At 33.9% G+C, this 21,891-nt stretch overlaps 1 protein-coding gene and 1 long non-coding RNA gene across 5 annotated transcripts in view; one reads left to right on the top strand and one right to left on the bottom strand.

Annotated features, from left to right (window-relative positions):
• The window catches only part of LOC141376595 (uncharacterized), a 244,120-nt gene that overhangs the window by 198,110 nt on the left and 24,119 nt on the right, over nucleotides 1–21,891 (bottom strand). The gene's annotated exons all lie outside the window — the stretch shown is intronic.
• On the top strand, nucleotides 265–21,402 carry slc6a14 (solute carrier family 6 member 14). Of its 4 annotated transcripts, none has more exons than XR_012386674.1 (14): nucleotides 265–363; nucleotides 479–644; nucleotides 2,985–3,116; nucleotides 3,838–3,975; nucleotides 5,025–5,103; nucleotides 9,022–9,154; nucleotides 9,228–9,368; nucleotides 12,314–12,542; nucleotides 14,714–14,839; nucleotides 14,916–15,034; nucleotides 15,916–16,015; nucleotides 17,103–17,256; nucleotides 17,331–17,546; nucleotides 20,700–21,402. XR_012386674.1 is itself a non-coding variant. In NM_001326450.1 (14 exons), the coding sequence occupies exons 1-14, from the start codon at nucleotides 298–300 to the stop codon at nucleotides 20,835–20,837; spliced, it is 1,845 nt and encodes a 614-aa protein (NP_001313379.1). In that variant the 5' UTR covers nucleotides 265–297; the 3' UTR covers nucleotides 20,838–21,342. The 4 variants fall into 4 exon arrangements, 1 of the variants encoding a protein (NP_001313379.1); XR_012386673.1 differs by having other exon boundaries at nucleotides 17,103–17,212; nucleotides 17,379–17,842; nucleotides 18,846–20,959; XR_012386675.1 differs by having other exon boundaries at nucleotides 17,331–17,842; nucleotides 18,846–20,959.

Genomic DNA, 21,891 nt, shown 5'->3' with positions numbered 1-21,891 from the left:
TTTTCTATGCTTACTATATATTTTTTAAAGCCAGGTATTAACACCATCAAACATCTTTATCTATTTCAGTCAAGTGCCTATTTATATATTAATCTTTGTTAAATGTTGATGTAAAGTTCAACGGAATAGTAGAATGTAAGGGAAGATTACAGTCAGTGGTCGTAATGTGTACACACCAAATGTGATGCTTTGTCATGTTTAAAAGGAAGTGGGGAGGGGTGTATGTGACCTATTTAACTACTCTCTCTTCCACGGTCTCCAACCACTTACCTGTTGCTCTTGAGACTGTGCTTAAGTATGAAGGATTACAGCTTGAAGAACATTAGAGGAGTACTATTCAAAAACTCAGTTGGAGATGAACAGGTAATAAACAATCAGTCTTGTTACTATTATATTTTGTATTTACTGTACTGTAAGAAGAATCTTATATGTTTTTATTGTTATGCTTTAATAATATAATAATACATCTTTTTTTCAGGATAAAGATAAATCTGACAAGGCTGAACATGTTGTACAGAATGATGAAAACTCTGACAGGGGAAACTGGAGCAGTAAAAGAGAGTACATGCTGTCTATGATTGGTTACGCTGTTGGTCTTGGCAATGTTTGGAGATTTCCTTACTTGGCTTACAAACATGGAGGAGGTAAGATGAGTTTTGAGATTATTTTTCACAATTAAGTCAAACATTAAGAGACAATGTCGAAGACATTTCTACCAAAGGTTAAAAAGACACTTAATATTGTTTTAGACATAAATATGACCACTTTCACACTTTAAAAAAACTATTTGTTGACTTAAAAAGTGAGAAAATTTGTTTCTTTTAAAGTGATTATTTGACCTGTTGTGTAATAAACTATCTGCATTATATTCACTAATTTAGCCAAATTAACTTAATAAATCCAAGTTATAATGGGTAACTCACTCACATTTTAAATTAAAGTCAGCTTGTCACTTTTAAGTAACTTTTTTGTAAATAAACGAATAGCTTTTTACTGGAAGGCTGATGAGATTTATTTATTTATTATTATGACTGTAAAACTATGGTCACCGAAAAATTGTAAAATCTAAAAGAACTCAATGGCTTTATTCTGCATTTTCCATGACTGCTTTCTGAAAAAAAAAAAAAAAAAACAATTAAACACAAAATATTGATCTGACCTGTGATAAGATTTTTTTTTTGTGGTTTTCCATTTCAGAACTTGATAAAAAAAACTATATGTGACACTGGACCAAAAAAAGTTTTATGGTGCATGGGAATGTTATTGGGAATATCCATATATATATATATATATATATATATATATATATATATATATATATATATATATATATATATATATATATATATATATATATATATATATATATATATAGTATGGTTCAAAATTATACATTTTTCTTATTAAATTTTGTACATCAGTACAAATTATAACTTTACATACAGTCGAAGTTTTCTGGAGAAAGTCTTATTTTTTATTTGGGCTAGAATTAAAGCATTTTTATTTTTTTAAATACATTTTAAGGTCAAAATTATTAGCCTCTTTAAGCTATATATATATATATATATATATATATATATATATATATATATATATATATATATATATATATATATATATATATATATATATATTCGATATTCTACAGAACAAACCATCATTATACAATAACTTGCCTAATTACTCAAACCTGCCTAGTTAACCTAATTGCCCTAGTTAAGCCTTAAAATGTCACTTTAAGCTGTATAGAAGTGTCTTGACAAATATAGTCAAATATGATTTACTGTCATCATGGCAAAGATAAGATAAATCAGTTATTACATTTTAGTTATTAAACCTATTATGTTTAGAAATGTGTTGAAAAAATCTGTTAAACCGAAATTGGGGTAAAAAATAAACACGGGGGCTAGTAATTCTAACTTTAACAGTATGTATATATATTTTTTTTTTCTTTGAAACAAGAAGTTGTAACATCATGTTAATATTATGTTTAAAAGAGAATAAAAAATACAGAGAAAAGAGGGAGAAATACAGAGAAAAAGGTGTTTTGTGTTCTATCACTGCTATCTTGCTAAAATATTCAATAAATGGATTCTATATTACATAAAAATTCCTAGTTTTATTTTTGAGGGAAAGTCTCAGGGTAAAACTTATTTTTGATGGTCCATATAAGTAGTAGACTGTCTACTTAATATGTGCTGATACTGCTCCTTTAACAGAGATTTAACTGACTATAAGAAACTTTGCAAGTACATGTCAACTTACACTAACACTAACCCCAACTTTAACCTAAGAGTCTACTTATAAGCTAATGAGAATATGTTGGCATGTAGATGCAACGCAACTTAAATTTAACAAACAGACCTTCAAAATAAAGTGTAACCAGTTTGAGGTTCTCAAGTTTTTTTTATCAATGTGGAGCAGCGGGGAGGTTATTTTTTTTTCAGTTCTGTAAAATCAATGCGTACAGCAAGGGTTATAAACCTAATCACTGTACTTAAATTTTTTAAATAAATTTTTAACACTTTTTTGATTGTTTCTTTGATTGTTTCTTTGATTGTTTTAAGATTTGCCCGTCCAGGGACTGTGGGTGGAAAATAGTAGCTGTGCTAAAACCTAGTGCCTTAAAGCCCTATATATGGCAATATACAGCCATATCGCACTGCTACGGGTGTAATATTGCATTTATACAACAGTTCAACGGCATAATAATGTAAATAAAAAAGAAAACTAGATTTCCTTTTATATATTTATTTTACATTGTTTTTATATAAAAGCATATTTTAACACATTCTTGTTTTTTTTAAAAACTACTTTTGTGAGGATAAAATGCAAAAATATAGGACAAATTACTTGCCATGTTTCACTGAATGCCATTTTAGTCTGTGTCTAGTGAGTGTTTAGTATATAAACTGCACAAAATCATTTTTAAATCATATATTTTCATTGTTTTTTATCTCTCTGTATCTTTATAACATTTGAAGGGGCCTTCCTCATCCCGTACACTATCATGCTGGCTGTTTCTGGTCTGCCCTTGTTCTTCATGGAAAGCTCTTTTGGACAGTTCTGCAGTCAAGGCCCCATCAATGTGTGGAAAGCTGTGCCCATACTGCAAGGTGACATGTGAGAACTTAAAAGCAACCTTAAAGTTGGGATATCTAGAAGACCAGGTGAACTTTTGACACATTTTGAGGTCCACTGCTGTGGAAGTTGCCTCAGGGCTAGTTCAGACAGGGATTAATCCAACCTTGAGACTTGTTAAGGGCAAATACTTTGCCGGCACAGTTAAAATGCAGATTTCATCTTTACATTTGCCCCCAGGAACTTTACATTAATGTTTAAAGGGGCTATATTTAAGAACTTTCATGTCAAAGTTTTATTTGTTTTATATTAGCTAGAATAAAAGTAGTTTTAAATTTTTTATCAACATCTTAAGGTCAACATTATTCACCCCCTTAAGCATTATATATGTTCATTTTCTACAGAACAAATCACCATTAGTTATTACTAGTACTAGTATCTAGAAAAAATATTTACTGTCATCAAAGCAAAGATAAAATAAATCAGTTATTAGAAATGAGTTATTAAAACTATTAGAAATGTGTTGAAAAAAATCTTCTCTCCTAAACAGAAATTTGGGGGAAATGGGGGCTAATAATTCTGACTTAAACTGTACTTTTTTTTTTACATTGATTTTAAATGGTTAAATAATACAATAAAATGTAAAATATTGTATTATTATAAATTATATCAGTGTATTGATATGAAAAATCACATCAAGAAATACAATTATATGTTGAACATAATATGTAAAACATATTTTGTTCTCTTTTGTAGGTGTTGGCATCACGATGATGCTGGTTAGCACTTTTGTGGCGATCTACTATAATGTGATCATTGCATACAGTATCTACTACCTCTTTGCATCTTTTCAAGATCCTCTGCCCTGGAGCATTAAGAACTGCAATACAACAGGTTAGTGACTGGTTCATTTTTTTCAAAGCGGCACGTGCTGCTGTGCCACACATACCATGGGTTTTTTAGATAATGAAAGTATTTGGGATTTTCCTGGTGAACTGGCTTTTATAGGAATTGGAATTTTTGTACTTAACCACATGGCACATTTCAGTAATGGGAACACACTGAGGTTTTCTTTTAGGTCTGGTAAACCATTATTTTCACCCATGGACCAAACCAATAAGTTACAGTATAAAATGAATTATTCATTCATTTTTCTTCAGCTTAATCCCTTTATTCATCGGGTTTGCCACAGCAGAATGAACCGTCAACTTATCCAGTATATGTTTTACAAAGCGTATGCCCTTCCAGCTGCAACCCAGATCTGGGAAACACCCATGCACATTCACATTCACACTCATACACTACAGCCAATTTAGTTTATTCAATTCCCCTATAGCGCATATCTTTGACTGTGGGGGAAACCGGAGAACCCAGAGGGCTTGAACCAGTGACCTTCTTGCTGTGAGGTGACAGTGCTAACCACTGAGTCACTGTGTCAACAAATGAATCACAATTTCATTCCAAACTTTATATTGAAGCAAAGAACTATGTAAAAATGAGACCAACATGACAATGATATACTGTCAAGCCCGAAATGATTCCTACCCCTGGCAACTCCTGACTTAAAGTTTTTTTTTTGTTTTTGTTTTATTGTAAATAAAAGCTGAGGGTATGAATATAGGTTAAGCTGCCAGTGATATGAATGATTTCGGGCTTGGTTGTATAATATTTTTAGCATGTAGGGAGACGTTAGTTGATCTATTAAGATCTATCTAAAGATCTATTTAGCATTGCTTGATAAAGATAGCTAATGTAGTAAACACATGTAGTAAAACACATGTAGTAAAACAGACTGCATCTTTAAAGCATGTTCAGTTATTGTGGAATTTTTCCATGAAATAAAATAGATTTTTTTTTTCTTGCAAGGACTGACATTTGCACCTTATAAAGTAGTACCATATTACAGTGAAATGTTGTTTACACCTTATGTTGAATTTCAACAGCCTCCAACATTTCTACTGCAGCAGTGAATGTGTCCTGCGGTCAAATCTCAGGCCAGAGCCTCAGTGAAAAATACTGGGAGTAAGTGGAGATTTGTTTTTTGGACAATACCTGCTTGTCACTGAGTTTTTATTCTTTACTATGTTTCTGTGGTAAACCACACACATACACATATTTAATAATACTACAATTTTTTTTTCTAAATGTTGAATTGTTCATGAATTAAATGAATGTTTTGTGTTATTGTGTTGGTTGGTTAATGGTTCAAAGTCAGAATGTAGTTTTCAGAGTGTATCTACTACTGTTTTGAAGTGTTTCCTGTTAAACAGGAAGCTTGGTTGAGATGTTGGTTAGTTTTTTTTGGTATTGATGGTTGCAAGGTTGTAGGTTTAAGAAGATCTCACCAAATGCAAAAGTTGAAAAAAGTAATCACATTTGTTTTATAACAAAACCAGCATAACTATTTATATATATATATATTATTTGAATATAATTTTATTACACTTAATTTGAAACACTTTTGTTTAAACACTTGGTGTCAGTGAGAGTATTTTTGTGTGACAATGTAATACTTTAATTTCACATTAAATCAACAAAAAGTGAACACTTTTGACAGTAAACATCCTCATCATCATCATCATCATCATTATTCTTATTATTCAATTTCCATTAATTGTTCATTTTATATTATTATTATTATTATTATTATTATTATTATTATTATTATTATTATTATTATTACTATGTTTTAAACGTGTTATAAATTTACATTCGTTAAAAATCCTGAACAAACTTTCAAAATCAATCAATCAATCAATCAATCAATCAATCAATCAATCAATCAATCAATCAATCAATCAATCAATCAATCAATCAATCAATCAATCAATCAATCAGAAGTGTTTCTTCAGAGGCTGGGGATTGGGGGATATATTTTATTTTTTTCTGAAAACTACAGAAGTAAAGAAATTTGATAAGTTAGCACATAGTGAGAACTCAAGACTGATGAACTTAACTTTTCTGTTATTAGACAGCCCACAAAACTTTATTTTATGGACATGTGACAATAACAAGTGATCTATCTGAGGACTCATAAAATGACAAGTGAGATGAGCTCAGTTAAACGTATAGCCTGGAGACACAAATAAACAGTGAATTAATTTTTAATTTTAATTAATTTTTTCTCTAATAATTTGATTATTGTCTTCTTCAGCATGGTTTGTGCATGTTTGTGCATTATGTGTAGGGGAATCAATACGTAACATTTAATTGTACTTATATAATCTGAACTTTCCATCATTATACTCTCATACTTTGTCTACTTTTGTATTAAATCATTATGTAATTTATACAAAAAAGATTCACAAAAATGAATGCACAAATTGATTGAGGAGCGCGTTGCTTATACATGTTGGACAGTAAGAAGAGGTAAGGTACTTTGCTAAGAGTCGATTGTCTAGTTACTCACATAGAAATCAACTCCATACAGTATGTTATAGTCTTGAGAATGACAGAAGAAATGGGTCAAGAGCACATTTATGGCACAATTTTATGATCTAGAACAAACCTTGATCAATGAGTACATGCAGTGCTCATCCTTTATGCGTCAATGCAACAGTTCTTTTCTCTGTATTGTTTTAGTATTTATAGCATTTTCTTTTGTTCTATTTTCATGTTTAAAATATTGTGACTAGGCATTGCCCGATAAAAGATGACAGTACGATAACCTTGGATAGATATTTTATTTACTCCTCTAAAATAGGTTATTTTTAAATGTCTGTGTAAAAACATGTCAGGCTAAATAATTCAAATAAATAATTGACTTCTGCTGTCTTCATTAGTTTCTAAAACTAGTTATTTACAATCTGAAAAGACATCTTGGGATATCTTTCTTTTCTTTAGAAATAAATTAAGCCACTGTACCCTTCAGGACTGTAGTATACGTGGAAATTGGTATAAGAGATTTGTTTTTCGAACAAATAGTTGAATCAAGAGCTGACTAGAATTTGATGTAAGGGGTCCTTTTCTGCTGGAGATACTGTTGCCCTGAAAAACTAAATAAAATAGTCATAGAAACACTTTTAAAAATTACATCTATATAGGGCTGCACAATATATCATTCAGCATCAACATCACAATATGCACAATGTTGAACCGGTGTTATAATTCACCAGGAGCCACTTTTCAAAACACTCATTATTTGTGGACTCATTGCAATTTAACCATAAAGTTGTAAAAATTTCAAGTTAATTTAAAATATTCAGGCATAAAAAAATTTCAGTTTTAATTTTAAGAGAGATTCATTGTATTTGTGTAAATGTGTACACATAATATATGTATGTGTAAAATGTGTAAATATCTGAATATTTTCTAGACCTCACTGTGTATTTTATTTGTACAGTATTGTTGCTCTACTGAACTCATCAATGTTTGTAAATGGTTTATAATTTTTTTTACATCGATTTATTTCAGTTAAATTCTTATTAATTTGTATAGCACTTTTAAAATGTAGATCGTGTCAAAGCAGCTTCACATAGAAGATTAAAGTAAATTGAATATATAGTATTTTGGTAAACTGTGTGAGTTCAGTTTTCAGAGTTTAAGTTCAGCTTAGTTTAGCTCAGTTCAGTGTAGTTTAATATTCACTGCTGAGAGTCCAAACACTGAAGAGCAAATTCATCAATGCACAGCTGGTCCTGAACCATGCAAGCCAGTGGCGACAGCGACGAGGAAAAAACTTCACCAATTGGCGAAATAAGAATTAAAAAACCTCAAGAGAACCAGTTGGGCACGACCATTTCTCCTATGGCCAAACGTCTTGTGCAAAGCTGCAGTCTAGGTGCCAGAGGCTGGAGATTTACTCCTACTAAATCATTCCAATGTATCTAAAATCAGGAAATCTTTCTATAAAGATCTATTCATTTCATCTGGTCATATCATAATAAATATTAAAATATATATTTTAGGAAAATACTACATTACAGTGTCAGTTTTTTTTTTCTAAAATGATGCAGCCCTACAGTTGAAGTCAAAATTATTATTTAATTTTTCTTTTTCTTTTTTAAATGTTTCCCAAATGATGTTTAACAGAGCAAGGACATTTTCACAGTATATCTGATCATATTTTTTCTTCTGGAGAAAGTCTTATTTGTTTTATTATGGCTAGGATAAAAGCAATTTTCAATTTTTTAAGAACCATTTTAAGGTCAAAATAATTAGCCCCTTTAAGCTATACATTTTTTTTCGATTGTCTACAAAACAAACCACTGTTATACAATAACGTGCCTAATTACGCTAACCTGCCTATTTAACCTTATAAGCTTTAAGCCTTTAAATGTCACTTTAAGCTGTATAGAAGTGTCTTAATAATGTCATCATGGAAATGATAAAATAAATCAGTTTTTGGAAATTAGTTATTAATAATAATAATTCCTTAAATTTATATAGCACTTTTCTGGGAGATCAAAGCACTTTACACAATGGGGGGGGGGGGGATCTCCTCATCCACCACCAGTGATTGCCATTTTGCGCCAGACCACACACCACACACCAGCTGATTGGTGGAGAGGAGACAGAGATGAAGCCAACTGGAATATGGGATGGTTAGGAGGCCATGATGGACAGAGGCCAGGGGGCAGATTTGGCCTGAACGCCTGGGTTAAACCTCTACTCTTTTTCGAAGGACATCCTGGGATTTTTAACGACCACAGAGAGTCGAGACCTCGGTTTAACGTCTCATCCGAAAGACCTATTAAAAATACTGTTTAGAAATGTGTTGAAAAAATCTTCTCTCCATTAAACAGAAATTGGGGAAAAATAAACGGGGGCTAATATTTCAGAGAGGGCTAATAATTCTGACTTCAACTGTACATCTACCATAGGAGAGGTATAATAGAACATTTAAACAGTTTAAGAACATTGACTTTTCCAAACCGCCATAAACCGTGAAACTATTTATAATCCCATGCTTAGTTGTGATTAAATGCTTTTTTGTCCTAGTGAGGTGGCTCTTCAGCGCAGTAGCAGTATGGATGAGACAGGGCCGGTGGTCTGGCATCTGGCTCTTTGTCTTCTGCTCTCCTGGATACTAGTGGGAGCAGCTCTTTTCAAAGGCATCAAGTCCTCTGGAAAGGTTAGGTTTTCACCTCTGTAACATTACATCATACATTAAATGCAGATGGGTTAATCTGGTAAATATGTTTCAGGTGGTGTATTTCACAGCTACTTTCCCTTACATCGTGCTTTTGATCCTGTTGATTCGTGGTGCAACTCTCGAAGGTGCGAAAGACGGCATCGAGTTTTACATCGGCTCACAGTCTAACCTCACCAAACTGGCTGAGGCTGAGGTCTGTAAACATCTTAACCCATTATTGTTAGGGCTGGGTAATATGACAAAAATCTCATATCAAGATATACTGTAAGTCATCTAATATCCTGATAACTATATACAACACGATACAGCAGTGGTTCTCAATCCTGGTGTTCGCGGCTCCTCGCTATGCATATTATGTATATTTCTCTTATCGCTTCAGAGGTTTGTTCCAGTTGACCGTAAGACCCTTGCAAAGTGGACATAACAGGATATTCTAGCATAACTCCAGTATGAAAATGTGCTCAATTCAATAGGTAATGAGCGCAAGACGTGACTTCTATGCTAATCACATAATTATGGTTAAATAACCCTTCAAGCCACTGTTATATTTGAAAATGCTGAAGTTGTGAAGGTTAGCACTTTTGTTGCTGGTTCAAATCCTGTCTAGGCCAGTTGACATTTCTGTGTGGAGTTTGAATGTTCTCCCCATGTTGGTGTGGGTTTCCTCCGGGTGCTCGGGTTTCCCCCACAAGTCCAAAGACATGCGCTAGAGGTGAATTGAATGAACTAATTGGCCTTAGCATATGAGTGTGTGTGTAAATGTGAGAGTGTATGGGTGTTTCCCAGTACTGGGTTGTGGCTTGAAGGGTATGTGCTGTATAAAACATATGCTGGAATAGTTGGCAGTTGATTACAATGTGGTAACGATAAATAATGGATTAAGCCGAAGGAAAATGAATGAATAAGTTGTGTTAAATGAATCTTTTTTTCTAGTTCAGATTATTTCCTGTGTGAATGGGGCTAGAGAGCAGTGAACACTATGTAGGGAAAATTTTGATCTCAACATAGTTCCTTCTTGGAGCTTTAACCAAATGAGACTGTACATGCAAATAAGCAGTTTGGTGAGCTGCAAAGACCAGGGGCCTCATGTACGAAGACTTGCGTGGAAATCTTACAAAAACATTGCGTACGCACAAAGCTGTAAATGTGCGTACGCAGTGTTTCATACATCTGAATTTTTTTCTGCGTACGCAATGTTTTAGTAAGATTTCCACGCAAGCCGAATCTCACGCATTTTCTTTTGTACATCTGAATGAACGTGAAACTAAGCGCAACATGCACGAGCACAAAACCCCTCCCTGTCTCCTCCCCCGTATGAATATGCTAATGACTATACTTTGGCAAACCCCAACGAAAAAGCAATGGCAAAAGCAAACAAAAAGAGAAACTTTGAACAGAATGTGAATTGGAGTTGCTGCTTTCGGAGGTAGACCGGAGAAAAGAGGTGTTATTTGCAAGTTTGTTCTCCGGAATTAACAACAAAAGAAAAAAAATAGAGTGGGAGAGTTTAGCTGATGCGGTTAACACAGTTGGGTCTGAAAATCGCACTGAGTGAATTAAAAAAGAAATAGTGTGGTTTATAGGTATAAAATGTTGCAATACCCTTAAAAGTCTCAGTGGCGCAGCTCATAAGACGCATTTCAATGTTTTGACATGTTCGAGCATGAACTCGGTTCGAATCCAGCGTCTGATGAACTCTTTCTTCTTTTTTCCCCCGCTACATATCAGATTTTACCTACTATTTATCATGAGAAAGACTAGTAGGAACTATTAATAAGTTTGTGCATCATATTTTATTTGCACATTTATTGAATGGAAATGTTTCTGATTCACGCATGCTAATTCATCTTCAGATAGTGTCTATATCAATGTGCGTGCAGTAGATAGCTCAGATTACATTGGGAAAACAGGCGACCGCTGCAAATTGTGCTTTAATGTTTAGCTGGTCAAATGTATGGTATGGAAACCTTATATACCTGCTAGATGAACCCGTCTCATACAGCTGCCATTGCAAGGCTCAGACACTTTGTTGAGAGGAACACAACTGCCTCTAGGAGTCACCAATGGAAATAAAACACACATGCACAAAAAATGTGCGTACGCCAGCCAGAAAGCTGCCGTGAAGCTGCGCACATTCCCACGTTCAGTTCATTGTTAGTAAATCCAAACGTGAGCGATTCTGAGCGTGAAACCTGGCGTACACAAAGTTTTTGAGCGTATACGCAGCGTTGATACATGAAGCCCCAGGATTGAGAACAACTGTGATATACACTACCTGACAAAAGCCTTTTCAATGATCCCAGTTGTAAGAGCAACAAATAATAACTTGACTTGTAGTTGATTATTTGGAAAAGTGGCAGGAGGTAGATTTTTCAGATGAATCTGTTAAACTGCATCCTAATCATCACAAAAACTGGAGAAGACCTATTGGAACTTGTAATGTAATGTAATGTAATGTAAAAATCATGGTTTGGGGTTACATTCAGTATGGAGGCATGCAAGAGATCTGCAGACTGGATGGCAACATCAACAGTCTTGGGTATCAAGACATTTGTGCTGACCATTTCATTTAAAACCATAAGAGAGGGCAAATTCCTCATAAGGATAGTGTACCTTCTCATACTTCAGCCTCCACATCAAAGTTCTTGAATGCAAAGAAGGTCAAGGTGCTCAGACATAAGACATAAGTACATAGGTATATGCTCAGAAATGTAGAGTACTCATTTATATGTGATTATATTTATCACTATATTTAGAACTTCATGGGAAAATTTTGATGTAAAATGTAGATATTTTTAAATAAATATTATTTAAAAAAACACTTTCCAAAAACTAACAATTTCAACATAAATATATCAATAAATAAAATGCCAAATGTTAACAATATACATTAAAGAGTATAACTTTCCTAAAATTATTCATGTTTCTGTATGCATCTTCGTATAATTACTGATAATATTGCGCTCATATAAATTGTATTTTGTGCTATAACAAATGACAGAGCATAATATGAAACAATACACTTTTTATTTTGTCTAATACAGTATATAATGTCATATTGTACAGCCCTATTTATTGTTGATATGCACAACAAATACACCAAAATCAGATGGTTAATGTAGCTGGTTTTCTCCGCAGGTTTGGAAAGATGCAGCTACTCAGATCTTCTTTTCTCTGTCCATCGCCTGGGGTGGTCTGATGGCTCTGTCGTCTTACAATAAGTTTTACAATAACTGCTACCAAGACTCTATTGTGGTCTGTGTTACAAACTGCGGCACCAGCATCTTTGCTGGTTTTGCCATCTTTTCCGTACTTGGACACATGGCGCATGTCTATCAGAGACCAGTGTCAGAAGTTGCAGATGCTGGTAAGATCTGAAATGCAAATATGCTGTTTGTTACTTCTTAACAGACATTATCGGGATGTGTATAGATGCCAAATACGATACATATAATAAAAACATGCATAAAAGTCTACATTTTAACAGACTTAAGTCATAATTAAGGAGTCATAATATGAGTTTATGACCTTAAAAGTAAAATACCCTTAAAACAAAAGTAAGCGGTTGTAACTTAAATTGATAAGTTGACAAATGTTTATAATTGCACATGGTTCATTTTCTTAATCATATTAAGGCAACAGGTTTACTCACTTTTAAATATAAAGTTGACTAATTGCTTTTTACAGTCTAATTTTGCATCAGTAAGTCATAATTTTGGCTTAGTAAACTAGTGTTTGGTTGTTTGCTCATGATTATGACTTTATTCAATTCAATACCTGCTTATTTCTATAGCGCTTTTACAATGTAGATGGTGTCAAAGCAGCTTCTAGTAAAAGAAGTTCTAGTAAATAGGGTATATGCCGAGCTAGTGCTGTTCCCATGCTGATACACTTCCGGTGAGCTGTTATTGTGAACTTTTTTCCATTTTATATGGTTCCTTATACAGCATCGATGTTGTAATGTCATTAAAATACATTCAGTTAAATAAACTTTAGCATTTATTTAGTTGCTCAAGCGTAAAATGAGACAAAAAGCTGTTTACTCGCACGCGCCCGTCAGAATCGGCAGGCTAACCCAGAAGCTCCATTGAATATAGTGGGGTAAAATAAATGCTAATATTATAAAGATATGACGGAGGAAATGTAATTTAATGCAGTGCTTCTTGTACAATCTGAGACCCACTTTAAATCGGATATCACTCAGCTATAGTGGAGATCGCTGATTTTTAAAGAAAACAGACCTTAAACGCACCGGATTTTGCATTGGCATTCCATTCGCCGGAAGCGCTTAACCCAGGTTACAGGCAAATTAAAAGTCCTATTAGCATGCTTCGGCATATACTGTACCCCATTGAAAAGGTCAGTCTAGTTTTCAGAGTTAAAGTTCAGTTTAGTTCAGTTCAGTGTGGTTTATATTTCACTTTTGGAAGTCCAAACAATGAAAAGCAAATCCATTGATGCACAGCTTCGCCAGTCTCAACCAGGCAAGCCTTGGCATAATTTCTTCACTGGTCGTGGATAGCATCATTGGCGCTGCATAATCTTTAGGGGACTCGGGAAGAGTATCCCCAGGTTGAAATAGACAATTCATAATGTATTTTAGCGAGTTGCCAAAATGTAGTGTTAGACATGAAAATACTAGTTATTCAAACAAACATAGAAACAAATATGTAAAGCATATGAGTATTTCTAACAAAATGTCTAGTGCATTAAGACAAGAGGAGTGTGTTTTGCAAGTGGTTGTCAAACCCGCTCACATGCATGGAGCACACTCATGCAGCATACCATTGTGTGATGCATTGTGTGTATGCTTTACTAAAGATATAGGTCTATAATCTAGTTTTGAACTGAGAGAGTGTGTCTTAGCCTCGGACATTTTCAGGACATTATCAGGAAGGCTATTCCAGAGCTTAGAAACCACAAATGAGAAGGCTAGACCTCCTTTTGTAGACTTTGCTTTAGGTACTACCAGAAGCCCTGAGTTTTGAGATTTTAAAGAGCGGGTTGGGTTGTAGCACGACTGAAGGTGTATTAGATTATAAGGAGCCAGATTTTAGCTTGTCTTAAGGTTTACTTTAGATTTATGCTTGTATTTTATATACATAGTGAGCTATAGTATAGTCATTGTATATACATAATGATTGTAAGTCATAATTCTAGTCAATTATCTCCTAATTCTGACTTTTTAAATTTTAGAATTATAAAAAAAACTTTAAACGTGATTTGTTTAACATACTAAGTAGTTTGAACTTATAAGATCACAGTTATATTTTTTCATCTAATACTTATGACTTTTGTCATAATTTCATTATTTCATGGGATTTCTCTTAGAATTTAGATTTTTAAAATTATAGTTTTGGATTTTTAATCTAATAATAAGGATTTATCATAATTTCAAGTTTATTTTTTTTTTACATGGGACAAATTGGCTTCCATGGGTGTATTAATAAATTATGTGGTCTTCCACAAATTAAAAATAAAACAATTGTCAGTTCATTTAAGCAGTTGTAAGAAAAATAATCTCAGTTTTTGTTTCAGGTTTTGCACTGGCCTTCATTGCATACCCTGATGCTCTCTCTAAGCTGCCCATTTCACCCCTGTGGTCAATCCTGTTCTTTTTTATGCTTATTACTCTCGGCTTGGATTCCCAGTTTGCAGGAATAGGTAAAGAAAACCAGATAATGATATTTTTTTAACAACAATAATGAAAGTGCTCAAATATTTTAATATTTGTCTACAGAGGTGATCAGCACCTGCCTCCTGGATGCCTATCCTGAAGTTTTGAAATCCAAACGAGGTCTTGTTACAACAGCGGTCTGCATTATTCTCTTTCTGCTCGGCTTGCCATGCGTCACCAGGGTAGGCAAACCTTCACAATGTTACACTAAAAAGGAACGCAGTGTTAAGAATTACAATGTTAAATTGTTACATCTAAATGCTTAAGAAATGACAAGCAAATGTAAGCCTCACATTCCAATACTTTATCAGAACATTTGAGGTGGAAAATGTCCAGTAGTTAAAGAACGTGTAATTTGTAATGAACACGAGTTGAATTATCACCTTTCACGTGCTGGCAGTGACTTTAAAATCACAAATATGCAAATAAGGACATTAACCTAGATTTCAGCATTTAGCTCCTAGGAATAATGGTTAACCTGGGTCAAATATGAGCAATGTAAAATGTGACACAAATAGCCCATGGTCAACTAGTTCAGTGGTTCCCATAGTGGGGGGTCAGGACCCATCAGGGCATCACAGGACAAGGAGGAGGGGTCACTTAGTGATTTTCAAAAATCTAATGAATTTTATTAAACTATTAAAAATGTATCCATAACACAGAAGTTAACAGTAGTTACATTAAAAAACAACATGCAATTTTTTTTTCTCATTGGATTGCGACCTCTGTGGTTATTATATTCATTTAAAGACACAGCAATAGATGCAGCAGATTAATTTCATGGCACCAGGTTAAACTTTTTGACAACTTTACAGCACTCACATACATTAAAAAAAACTGAACATTGAGGAGGATCAGAGTGACGTTCTCCAAAATTAAATAAAGAATATTGGGCTTATTGGAGTGTGCAGAGTATGTTAGGGGTTATGAGTCACTGGCATTGTTAATTTGGGGATAGCGGGCTGAAAAATTTGAGAACCTCTGAATTAGTTAAGCTAAGGGAAATCTCCATTTAAAAGTTCCAATTGTTTGTTAAAAATGTTTTCAATTCTTTTTTTGATAGGCAGGAATATACTGGGTGAATTTAATTGACACATTTAGTGCCGGATGGATTCTCCTGGTTGCTGGATTACTAGAGGTCTTGGGTTTGTGCATCCTGTATGGTGAGTATATACAGCTACAGTATATGGAGAAAATGGCATGTTTGCAGGATTTGCAGTTTACTTAAAACAGTTGTGTGCTTGAGTAAAATATTAGTTTTCAGCTTTTTTTGTTTATCTAATACTCATGTTTCATGTTAATTTAAGATAGAACTAATGTTTTTGCTTCAGAGGAGTTAGAAAAACACACAAATGAATCAATCACAAAAAAGATGTTTGTTATTCTTACCAATTGTTAATTTATGCAAAAATATGAAATCAAATAAAAAAATAATCAAAATAAATGTTACCCCAGTTAACAATTTTATGTTCTAAAATATCCTAAAACATTCTAAAACATTACAATTAAATCATATAATATTGTTTTTTGTGTTTTTTTAAACGTCAAAATATTTTAGTTTTTTGTTTTTTTAGATATTATTATTCAGTTAGAATATGATTTTTTGATTATAATAATGTTATTCAAAGTGTTTTCAGAATATTTTCATAATGTTTGTTCTTAAAACATTCTCAGATTTTGTTTTGGTCATAAAATCAAAACATTTTCATTACATTTCAGTGTGGTGATAATAATATTTTCAGAATGTTATTTCAAACACCATTGGACAACCGGATCATTCTATTCACATTATATTAATTTTCTCGGAATGTTTTCTATCAACATTTCAAAAGTGTTCCAAAAACATTATTTTAATAAATTTGCATGCTAACATTTGCACAACTTTTAAAGAATGTTACTCAATATTCTCTGAGCATTCTTTGTTAGCTGGCATCAGAACTTTATATAAAACAGATAGCATTATTCTCAAACACACACATTTACAATACCTATTCAATCTAGTACATCCACAGAAACTGAGAATATGCATCTCTAGAACTCTCAGAATGTGTGCTCTATATGTTTTTCATAGCTGTATTATTAGTATGATACATTTGCTTTTCTGAACTGTAAATGTGTTAAACCTAATTGAGCCCTGAAGTAAAATTATTTAAAAATAAAATAATTGAGACCTGAAATAAAATTATTTTGTTGCTGCAGATTATTGTGTATGGTTAATACATTCTTTTCTAAAATGCAATCACTTTTAAGGTGGTAATCGCTTCATCAAGGACATTGAGATGATGATTGGGACCAAGAGCTCCCTCTTCTGGTTGTGGTGGAGAGCTTGCTGGTTTTTCATCACTCCAGTGGTTTTGTCTGTATGCACACTATTTTATAGCGTATATAACATATATATATATATATATATATATATATATATATATATATATATATATATATATATATATATATATATATATATATATATATATATACACACATATAGCTGTACCTAAGAATGATGTTTTGTTTTTTCTTTTCCAGATTATTCTGATATGGTCTTTGTATACCTTTACATCCCCGACATATAGCTCAGTTGCATATCCTGATTGGGGCATTTCTCTGGGCTGGTGTATCACTGCATTTAGCCTCATGTGGATTCCTATTGTTGCTGTCTGGAAAGTGTGTAAAGCGAGAGGAGGACTGTGGCAGGTAAAGAAGGACGTTTATGAAAATTAAATTTTGCTTTTGCTCACCCTCAGGCAATCCAAGATGTGTGGATAACTTTTTTTCATTCTGTCGAATAGTAAAGAAGATTTTTAAAGCCCCGGTTCATTGGAAATATATGCTAAGCATACATTTTTGCAAAACTTTAATACATTGCTCATGATATGTTTCATTGCACGTTTTCAGATGACAAATCCACTAGAGGGTGCTGTGTACATTTTGCCAATCTGAAAAACATTAATTCAAGAGTTCCCACTTAGATATGCTAGCATTTATAGCAGGTTTGGCATGCTGTCCCGGGAGAGAACCCTATGCTCTGAGATATTTGAGCCCTGGGCTCCCGCCTGGTCAATAAGCATATCAGAGGATCCGAGATCAGGTAGGTCTCGATAGTTCCCCCTTTTAGAAAGGGGAGGAAAAGTAGGAGATGGGGTGGAAGGGGGGATTCTTCCGAAATGAAGATAGGGAAAAAAGGAGAAAGTGATTCATTTATAGTAAGCTAGGATCACTCGGATTGGATTATTACTGATTACAGATGAGTGGCCAGCAGTGCTCAATCATATAACATGCTTCTCTCGAAATTAGTTTATGAAACTTCACTTAAGATACGTTTTGTTGCACATTTCAGGTACACATCGTTTTTGTACATGTTGACAAGAAAGTGGGCTTATACTGATCATCTTGCAAACCACAGACCTAAACCTTTCTCTAAGTGAAGTTTATTTATGAACTAATTTTGAGAGGATTACGTGCTTATGATTGCTTGCCGGCCCCCGCATTATTTAATTTAGGATTCAACAATCAGACTATTCCTAAGCCACTATAAGTATCCCAAGTTCCATATGATAGCCATCTTCGTTGTGAAGAATCCCCCATTCCACCCCTACTTCTATTTTTTTCCTAGATGGGTGGCACGGTGGCCCAGTGGTTAGCACTATTGCCTCACAACAAGAACGTCACTGGTTCTAGTCCTTACCAAGCCAGCTGACGTTTCTGTGCAGTTTACACGTTCTCCCCGTGCTCATGTGGGTTTCCTCCGGGTTCTTCGTTTTCCTCCTACCGTTAAAAAACATGCAACTTAAGTTAATTGACTAATCCAAATCGGCATCACAGACATGCTCCTAGTAAATAGTTATCTCTTAAGAGCAATCATTATCTGCTCATTAGCTACTACAGCAAGGGAGTTCTCGAGATCTATCAGAGCTCAAACTCTCCTCTCGCCTTGCAAATGGGAGGGAGCCCCGGGCTCGAGGATCTTATAAGCTCAGGGCTCTCCTGGGACAGCATGCCAAACAAGCTTTATAAACAATCATCAGCTAAGTGTGAACTCTTGAAACCCAACTAATAATGGTTTCAAATAAAAATGCAAATGAAAAGTGCGCTCTGACTGTGTAGTTTTATCTGACTTGAAGCTGAGTGCTCTACATCACAAACACAACACTGTACAAATGAGCTACTGAGCACACACTGTAGGAGGAGCCAACAGTTTTAACCCAAAAATGACCGGTCTGTCAGATGAAGAGAAGCCAGAGTCAGAGATTCAATAAAAAGAAAGTTTACTGAAGATAGTTTGCAGTTTCATCAGCAAAAGCCAGCGTCAACACTCACAAAGAGTTCAGAGGCCGATCTGCTTAAAACAACAATTATACTCTCACATCACATCATTTACTGCGAGTATATGAATAGATATGCAAGTATATGAATATGATAGAATACTTTAATCGCGCATCAAAAAAAATCTTGTGATTATGATTTAACTGATCATGTGAAAACATGGGCACAATGTCATGGTATTAGTATACCCCTAAGCCAAAGTCCATCATCATAGTGGTTCAGGATTTTTACCTTGCAGAAATGCCTGTTGTCCCAAAGAGCGGTCTCACGCCACCACGTGCACATTGCATTTTGTCTTTGTCTTTTAAAAAAGTTAACTCAGGTTGACTCAAAATTTAACCCAAGTACTGTAGTGAACATGGTTTAAAAGGCAACTTGGATGAAAATCATCTTTTGTCATATAAGGGTGATATAAACCCAATAAGTCTCTTTTTTTTTAATTTCTTGACTTAAAATAGGATCCAAATCCTTTCCATTTTGAGGCCTATAGTAACATGACGTAGGAGTGCGGTTTCCATGCCTACCATTTGATTGACAGCCCCGTGTCAACATGTCTTTGTAGTAACGTGTATAATCATATCAACAAGACAGGACATGCTTAAAGCAACTGGGATAAAAAGATCAATTATCATCATATGTGATCAAGAATGAGTTGAATTGCGTGAGAATGAGAATTATGTAAGATCTGCTCCCTTCATGTCTGTCACTGTGCTGTTTATTTGAAGCAGCCGAGGCACACTCTGACAGGCACATGGGAACGGTGGGTGGGTAGAACTAGCAGTAAAGGCACAGGTCACAAAAACAGCTATTTTGTCCAGAGCAGAAAGTCCCAATATTCTGAAAGCAATAATAAATAATCTGATGTTGTTGTTTTTTTTTAACTGAAACTTACAAAATACTTATCTTAAATCTTAAAAAAGGGGAAAAATAGGTACTCTTTAAGTTTAGTCAGCAGAAAAAAAAGTGAAGCTAGTTGCTTTACAATTTTAAATCAATGTTTTTTTTTTTTAAGTGTAATTTATTATTTAAAAAATGGTCCACATTGTTGATGTTTTTTTATTCTCAATGTACCCGTAGCAATTACTTGGGTATTCATCTCATGTTAAAGCACATTTGAAAGTATTGCATGAGAAACAAGTGATGGGAACTCCAAGTTTGGAAAAACAATCCCTCCTTTTTACACGTGCTAGGGGTAGTTTTGTATAAGAATAATGGCAGATGGAAATACATTTGCAGAATAAACTCTGAAGTAGGGAAAATTATAGTCAGCCGCTCTAACAACTTGATGGAAATGCATTTGGGATAGTTTTCTTCATTTTTGTGAGCTTTGAATAGATTTGATTCATGTCATCTTTAATGGCTGAGGATAAGTAAGTTACCAGCACATTTTCTTTCTTATTTTCTGGGTGAACAATTTCACCCAAATTGATGGTAATTCATTAAGATGGTATATAAGTGATGTATTGAAATCCTTACTCCTATGCTATTTATTCTGATCTCTTTTAACTTTTTTGTTTGGTCCAGCGTATCAAATCTGCCTGCTCTCCTACAGAAGACTGGGGTCCTTACCTGGAGTGTCACAGAGGGGAGCGCTACGGTACCAGAGGAGAGACTGATCCAAATATATTTGTAATCTCAAACAAAGTCTCTACTAGATTGTAAAATATTTTAGTTTGAACAAGTATTTGTACATATATTGTATACAAATCTAGCACACTTGTCTCTTTCTAATTTAATACACAAGATAAACATGTTTTGTAAATACACATAATCCTTTTGTTTGATATTTGAGTTGCTCTTTTTGTGGATTTTGTTTTCTATCGCTTAAGGTGTTTATGTTTACATAAATCTTTCTAGGAGCAATTATTGGATGACTGCATTATTCTTGTAATGGTTTTAAAGTCCCCAAGAAATCAAAACCAGCCATATTAATTTGTTAGCTTACATTGCTAGTTTTGTGGTGAACTGATCTGTGCATGTCATTAAGAAAAAATATTTTGTTGTCACTTCCTGTTTTTTTTCAGTTATATTGTCAGATTTAGTATATCTTAAAGATTGAGCATGGCTAACATGTTTAGCCACACTGCTCAAACTGTCGGTTTTGACAACAAACAGAAATTTGACAACAAACAGTCTATTAGGTTGTAATAACTCTCCCCAAACCTTTTTCCTGATCTTTCTGAATAAAATGCCTACTTTACTACATCCATTCACAGTAGAAAAACAAGCCACGCCCACTGTTTTGTCTTTAATATTTTGTTGTCACAAGCTTCCAGTTCATGGGGACTTTAAGCAGATTTTGAATTTACTTTTCGATCCCAGGGAATAAATTGCTTAAAAATACAGAAACTACGGTGGCATAGAGAGTTTAATGTGCAGCAGCTTAAGATAACACATGCATTAAAACAAACACAAGCAAAATTAAGAAAACATCTTTATCGGTTTGATAGCATGTGTGCTGCAAATTGTCACAATGCAAACACATATACTGTAGAAAAACGTGCTGCAAATTTTCACAACACAGACAAGGAAAAAAAAACAACTTGCTGCAAATCGTCACAACGCAAACACAATTAGAAAAACACACTGCAAATCTTCACAATACATGCAAATACATAGACCACAATGGAAACATTTTAGGAGGATGTGGAAAAAAAGTGATAAAGCTCAGTGAAGTTGTGAACTGAATGTAAGTTATTTTTTTATTTTTTTTTAT

Source organism: Danio rerio, chromosome 11 (genome assembly GCF_049306965.1).
Source record: "Danio rerio strain Tuebingen ecotype United States chromosome 11, GRCz12tu, whole genome shotgun sequence".
Lineage (NCBI taxonomy): Eukaryota > Metazoa > Chordata > Actinopteri > Cypriniformes > Danionidae > Danio > Danio rerio.
Note: the sequence above shows the minus strand (reverse complement) of the source record. Positions and strands in the feature narration are given on the sequence as shown.

Excerpts from the sequence above, each read along its gene's own strand:
- slc6a14 (NM_001326450.1), top strand. The coding sequence starts at position 298 with ATGAAGGATTACAGCTTGAAGAACATTAGAGGAGTACTATTCAAAAAC. Across the intron at positions 15,035-15,915 it reads GCTTGCCATGCGTCACCAGG|GCAGGAATATACTGGGTGAA; the intron begins GTAGGCAAACCT and ends TTTTTTTGATAG. Across the intron at positions 17,547-20,699 it reads CGAGAGGAGGACTGTGGCAG|CGTATCAAATCTGCCTGCTC; the intron begins GTAAAGAAGGAC and ends TGTTTGGTCCAG.